Here is a 6971-nt window from a genome sequence, read left to right as displayed (position 1 = left end):
TCTTCTATCTCTATAATTTGCCGTAACTTTTGTGATTAATTATACGATGGATGAACGGGGTAATTCATATCATAATAATAGTCTTTTAATGTTGGAATTACCGGGATCAAGATGATTTTCCGCACAGATGAAGATGTCATAACACTTCTTGCGAGCTGCATTATCGTCTTTGGTCAACTTGAATAAATTACTCGTGATTGTCGCAAGACCAGTTTCTGGTTATCTCTGAAATGACCGTTTAGTAGACGAAGGCATTGTGTAAACAATTTTCTGATATGATTAATTTCATGAGTTTTTGTTGTTTTAAAATGCGGATTAATTGGACTTCCGACTATCTTTATTAGCTGTCGTCTGCTAACGTCGTAAGAACGCCAGATTTTGTAGAGATAAGTTTTCAGTAGATTGACAACTTGATTAGAGTTTGCCTTTTCCCTAATTATGAAAAAAAAAAGAACTTCTATCGCTAGTAAACAAGAAATGATGCAACTACTTACCACAAAAAATAGGCTTTTTTGATAAATAATGAATTAATGGCGGATCCCACAGGTTATGAGATTAAAGATTTTGGTCTATTTCTTATAATTGCATGCGGTTAAGACGCCCCCTTTACGTTAATCCACCATTTTAATCTTTTGAAGTTTTAATTCTTAAAGAGGGACACGTCGAATGGGGCACCAGCACCCCGTGAGATCCTAATATCTTGTCCGAAGGGACGAGCCAATTCTTTCTGTTGAGTGGTTAGTGAAGTCAGCATACCCTCGGCTACTGCGCTTTCAACTACATATCAACATTTTTAATTCTTTCTTGCAATAAAACAAAATACGTCAGTCTATTAACCACACACTTACCTGCGCATCTTTTTTTTTTAATTTCAAAAAGCAAGTTTATTTTGTAATACCTAATTTTTCAAGTACTTGTACGTAGAATTATTCGAAAATATACGTTTTAAATTAAATTATTTTAAGAATTTTCTCCCAACGAGCTAATTACAACATTCCCCGCTGTTTTATAAGTTTGTGGAATTACAAAATCATTTGAAGACAGATTTCAAGTTAATTTTTCATACATTTTGAGTGTCGAATGCATAATAAGTTTTCATTTTAAAAGATGTACAATTTCGGAGATCAAATATATATTTGAATTGAAGCGTTGACGAAGGAAGATGTTACTAAATTTCCTCTCAGTGTGCCATCAATGAAGACACATGCGGTAACCCCATGCATATAATCTAAACAAGATTCAAAATTCAAATATTAAACCCGACCGATGCTGACAATATTAATAGTATCTATAAACGAAAACTATTTGTGGCTGATCTTAATGCATAAATGAAAGAAAACTTAATAATTTTTAAGATTTTCTATTTATTTGATAATCAAACTCTTAAAATATAACGGTCAAGAAGTTTACATTCATTCTACCGGTATCTATCTATCTATCTATCTATCTATCTATCTATCTATCTATCTATCTATCTATCTATCTATCCCCACTCATTCTATCTATCTTTCCCCACTCTCTATCTATCAAACTATTTATCTATCTATTTCATACTTTTTCTATCTACACAATTATAGCTTTATCCATCGATTTACATGCACGCAGCATCTATTTTAAAGTAATGAGACAACCACAAAAAAGTTATAAATAAATAATTTATCTATGATCCTAAATATGAAGAGATGTTTCTTCGTTACATATATTTTATCTTCACTACAAGAAGCTGGAGAAAGACACTTGACTTCTACTTTTTTTTTTTTTTTTTTTTGGGAAAGGTGGACAGCCTCCTTCCCCCCGATGCCACGTGTCAGATTCATTTTTAAATTAATAAGTATAATGGAACAGAGATCGTTATAGATTATAAAGAGCATTCTACATGTGTATAGTTTGTAGATATTATAAATATATTTACAATTTATCAAGTATATAACAGTACATGTATTTGAGGAAAATAACAATATTTCTACTTTACACTTTGTAGGAGGTACATAAATAGATAACATGTAATCTTGAATACTAAACACTGTCGTCAAAGTGTGTTAAAAGAGGGAAAATACTTCATAGGTATAAGTAACATGTTATTCAATTACAACTTATATTTTATATATAAATAAAGATTGTTTCTGTTGAATTGTTTGTAATCAACATCCGTTCTTGATAGCATTCTTTTGCATTTAGATATTTTTTTCGTTTGTTCCTTACAATTCAGAAATTAGTCAGCAGTAATTTCCTGAATAAAAAATAAAATAAGGAAGCATTGTCTTTCACTATCGTTTTGTATTTCTAAGAACCATGTAGCTTTAATACTATTACTGAGAATACATCCATGACAATTCGATGAATCAATTTCTAGAAACACGCTTCAACAAATTATTTATATCATATTTTTCACACATTATCACGAGCTAGACCATTTCGCATGGATAGTGGTTCATGTTGAATTTGACTTCAAAAGCACGTGGGATAAATTACGACTATCGTACAATCAATTATACACGTTACATTGAATTTTTAACTGGTTTTGCCGGGTAAAACATGAACAGGTGCGCATTTTGGAAAATTTCGATACTAATTACCAGAAACGAATATTGACCTGATGTCAACTGTCCGTACGCGTATACCACATGTTGAGAAGTAGGTTTACGAATTCATGAGCGCTAAATCAAATGTATGAATGACGGATATGAGAGAGAGAGAGAGAGAGAGAGAGAGAGAGAGAGAGAGAGAGAGAGAGAGAGAGATCAAATGTTTAAAAAAATCTTTTTTACGAATATAATTTAATACAGAATTAATTCGTAGTTCTCCATTTATTTTCCTTTGAATGATACATTTGGTAACCTGTTAATGAAAAATCACGCTGTTAAAATCAGATCTACATATGTAGATATGCAGATTATACCGTATGTAATCTATATGGATATAAATACAGGTGTAACACATTCATCATTCTATTGGTCAAAATAAATATTGTCATCACGGAATAGGTATAAGTAGAAAAGACAAAGAAATAAATCAGATAATTCTTGTTTGAACATGATATACATTTCATTTTGCTAATTACTAGGGTATCAATCAATATTGTTATACTTTCATGTTAAATACTGAAATCTGATTGGTTAAGACGCAGTTCATAATCCTTCTATTACCCTCAGCGTTAGAAACGCACTTAGCAACGGGTAACATTAAAAATTGTTACATGCGCGAAAATTATGCTCGTACGGTTCGCTGTAGAATTCACGTTATTCCTATATAAAAGAAGTGAAATTTTCTTAAAAATTAAGACATTCAGTATAACAAAATAAATAGTGCCTGTTTGGTAGGATAACAGTTGAAATTGACACCCCGAGAAAACCATTGTCAACCTCCGCTTCGCGTCTGTTGACAATGGTTTTCTCGGGGTGTCAATTTCAACTGTTACCCTCCCAAACAGGCACTATTTATATAATACTACATGTAAGTATATTGTATGAGTGTACTTTTTAATTTAATTTTGTTAAGCATTGAAATGGCTGACTAGTACTTTTAAATGATTAATATAACTGCACATTCTATTCTGTTCTCTAATTAGAACTTTCCACCAAATTGTTTACATTAAACCGTTCAGGATATCAAAGACCATGCAGCTGTCATACAATGCGTCTTGTTTTTAAACTTCTTTTATGCATGCTCATTAAACCGCATGATTAGTAACACTGTCATTTTAAAAAGAAAATAGTTAAAGTTCTAAATAATGATTTCTTTCGATAGCAAACTTTGTTAAAAACCGCCTACAGACCAATATCCGTACTTTGAAATTTTCGTTACTTTTTACTATGGACTTAATATAATTATACACCGTGATATCAATGTCGTCTTCCTCCCTCTTTACCGATTCGGGGAGAGATCTGCTGCTGGTTTGTCCTTTGTGCGAAGAAGGGTTGAAGAGACCTAGTACCTTGCCATGTTCGCATATATTTTGCGAATCATGCATTAAATCATACTTAACCGGATTTTCGCAAAACGGAAAACGTCCGGATATCGAAGTACTTTGTCCAGTTTGCCGGGAACCTATCCCCCAGTTCAAGGATACTAATTCGACAGTTTCCTTGTTCCGAAGATCACAAGGATATTCTTCTTTCGTCCTTCAGGATTTGTCTCGAAGAAATTCAAGGTTGGCAACTGATCTGCCAAATTCTCGAAGTGCTCGCAACACTTTGCAGATTCCAAACGCAACACTCCAGCTTTCCCCTCGTCCTGTTACTAGCAGTACTTTTATGGACAAAACATTTCAGGTGAGATTTTGCGAACCTTGCCAGGGAAAGGATGACGCCCTCAAAGCGGCTTCGCATTGGTGTGTGAATTGTCAAGAAGGGCTGTGTGCATTTTGCATTGACCAACACAGAAGCATGAAACTGTTGAAAAATCACGATATTGTTGACATTTTTTCATTGAAACCTGAACACGTGTACGACGAAGAGGGTACCGGTGCTTGTTCTCTGCATACAGAAAAAGACTTAAATCTGTTTTGCGTGGACCATGCTTGTCTTGTGTGCGTGACCTGCGTTGCATTGGATCACCGAAAATGTGGAAACGTGAAGGATGTGGAAGAAGTGGACATCGAAAAAGACCTCGGGATCAACATTGATAAGCTTGTAGATGAAGTCGAGGAGTGTATCCAGTATGCAGACTCCGTCATCCAATTCAAAGACGAAAATCGTAAAAAGCTGGTCAAAGAAAAGAGGCAGATCATTGCGAGAGTAAATGCGAAAATGAGACATTTCAAAGCAGTTCTGGACTCCATGGAATCGAAGACAGCCCAGCAAATAGAAAGAGTCCACGAAGGAGAGATGGATTTGTTGGATGAACAGATAGCGCGCTACAGAAAAATGGTAAGGACAATGGCACACAGAAAGGAAAAGCTTGAGGCTAGTTTAAAGAGAAATATAAAGGGACAGATACTTTACCATGCTCCAATAACAGAGGAATTAAAAAGGTATACACAAGCCGAGTTCATATCTGACACGACCGCAAATAAACAAACATCGTATAGCTATGTCTTTACCTCTGAATTTGAAGAAAATGCTTTAGATGGAAAAGAAATCGGTCATTTGACGTCTAATGAAAACAAAATTAAACTTGCAGACCCTCCAAAGCACAAAAAATCGGCGAACATCGCAGAAAGACTTTTCAATTTCAATGGCAGTATCGCGTCCGATTCGAAAGTTTGCAATTTCACAGGAGCAGTTTATATGGGAAAGGGAAACATAGTTTTAGCTGACAACGAAAACGGAAATCTAAAGCTCTTTGATGAAGAAGGAAAATTTAGACATAATCTGAGTTGTGGTGACGTCAAGTACGATGCACCATGGGATATAACTTCCACTGATGACGACCATATTGCCGTGACCTTTCCACACCGGAAGAAAGTCCGTATTTACAGAATTCGGGAAAGCATCGCACCCGTTCGGTACTTCGAAACTTACGGAGCTTGTCGAGGCATCGCATTCCACAAAGACGTATTTGTCGTAACTTGTTCCGAAATGGGCAAATCCAGGGCAGCCATCAAATTCATCGACAAACGCGGGAAAATTTTAAAAATTCTGCATGGAGACAAAACAGGAATGAACCAACTTCGAAGTCCGTACTACATTTCGTCCCGTCCGGATGAAAACGGAAGATTTTTCGTCACCGACATACGACAAAACATGCTACTGGTTGTCAACTCGGACCAAACCATGGAATTAGTTCTCCAAGACAAAGTTAATTTGAAAGGAGTTTCTGGGGTGGAGGTAGATGGTAACAATAACGTGTACGTCTGCAGCAATGGCGCTAGCGTGGTCCTCCGTCTGACGGAAAACTTCACAAAACGGCAAGTCATCATCGATAACGTGAAATATCCCGTGAAGCTCTGCTTCAATCCTCGACTGAAAAACATCTTCTTTATCACGAATCAATCCATTGAAGCTTGTGATACTATTCTTTTGTATAGTATGAGCTAGAAAAAATATTTGATGCACTTTGTCGCCAAGAATTCAGATGGAAGTTTGACAAATGTTGGATCCGTACTACAAAAAACGCCAAAAAGTTTATACTATTTCGATAGTTGAATAACCTGTATTATTCATTTTAGTATACACATTTTTGGATTAAATGTTCCATATTTCATCAAAGATTTGACATGGAATAATTTCTTACATATCTTCCGTATATACAGAACACTCCATCCATACCATCAAAACATGTTTTCACAATTGTCAAAACATTTTTGTTCTAAATCAAGAGTGTGTATGACGATGAACAATACGCATTATACCACCACAGTCCTCTTTTTGTGTCTTGACCTTTTTTACCTTTAGTTTTCATGTTTAAATGCAAGCATAATATGTTTAATCCAATATCGTCAATGTATGTAATTTAAATGTGCAGTAGCTTAGAAGTCGCGTAAATAGTGCAAGAAAGACAACTCTAAGCAGATAATATGGCTGAGTAAAGTTGAGGTTTATTCTGTGATAACAACACAAAAGAAAAATGTAATGATTAAAATAAAATAGTTAATTTGATAAATATGGTTATATCATGCAATATAAACAAAATTTAAATGAAATATCAGAACAGGCATTTCAATATGAAGTGCATGTGACATTTTGATGGACAAATAAAATAAAGAAAACAAAATCACTCTTAAAAATTTTGATAATGTAACAAAATATAAAAATAACAATAACAAGCAAAAAAATTAAAATAATTTTTGACACAAAAGAATAGCATTACATTAGCTGAAAAAATGGCCGGATTATGAATACTTAGTAAACTCGAGGAATCTCTTTTTATATATCTTTCAGGTCCAAAATAAAAAAAGGAACCTTAACTCTTGTTTTCCTAATTTATTATGATTCCATGTATCGAGTCAAATCAAGAACTAATTTTCGAGTATACAACTACAAGAAATGTTGGGATAAAAAAACCTTTTTTAATATTTCATATGAACATTC

The 6971-nt window shown here is 34.3% G+C and overlaps 1 protein-coding gene across 1 annotated transcript; it reads left to right on the top strand.

Moving 5' to 3' along the window:
• Positions 1-4385: 4385 nt before the first annotated feature.
• On the top strand, positions 4386-5978 carry LOC136269820 (uncharacterized). Its single transcript, XM_066065145.1, has one exon. It carries the CDS (start codon positions 4386-4388, stop codon positions 5976-5978), a length of 1593 nt encoding a protein of 530 aa, XP_065921217.1.
• The last annotated feature ends 993 nt before the right edge of the window (positions 5979-6971 follow it).

This window comes from Magallana gigas, chromosome 7, assembly GCF_963853765.1.
Source record: "Magallana gigas chromosome 7, xbMagGiga1.1, whole genome shotgun sequence".
NCBI classification, from domain to species: Eukaryota; Metazoa; Mollusca; class Bivalvia; order Ostreida; family Ostreidae; genus Magallana; species Magallana gigas.
This window is presented reverse-complemented; position numbering and strand designations above follow the sequence as displayed.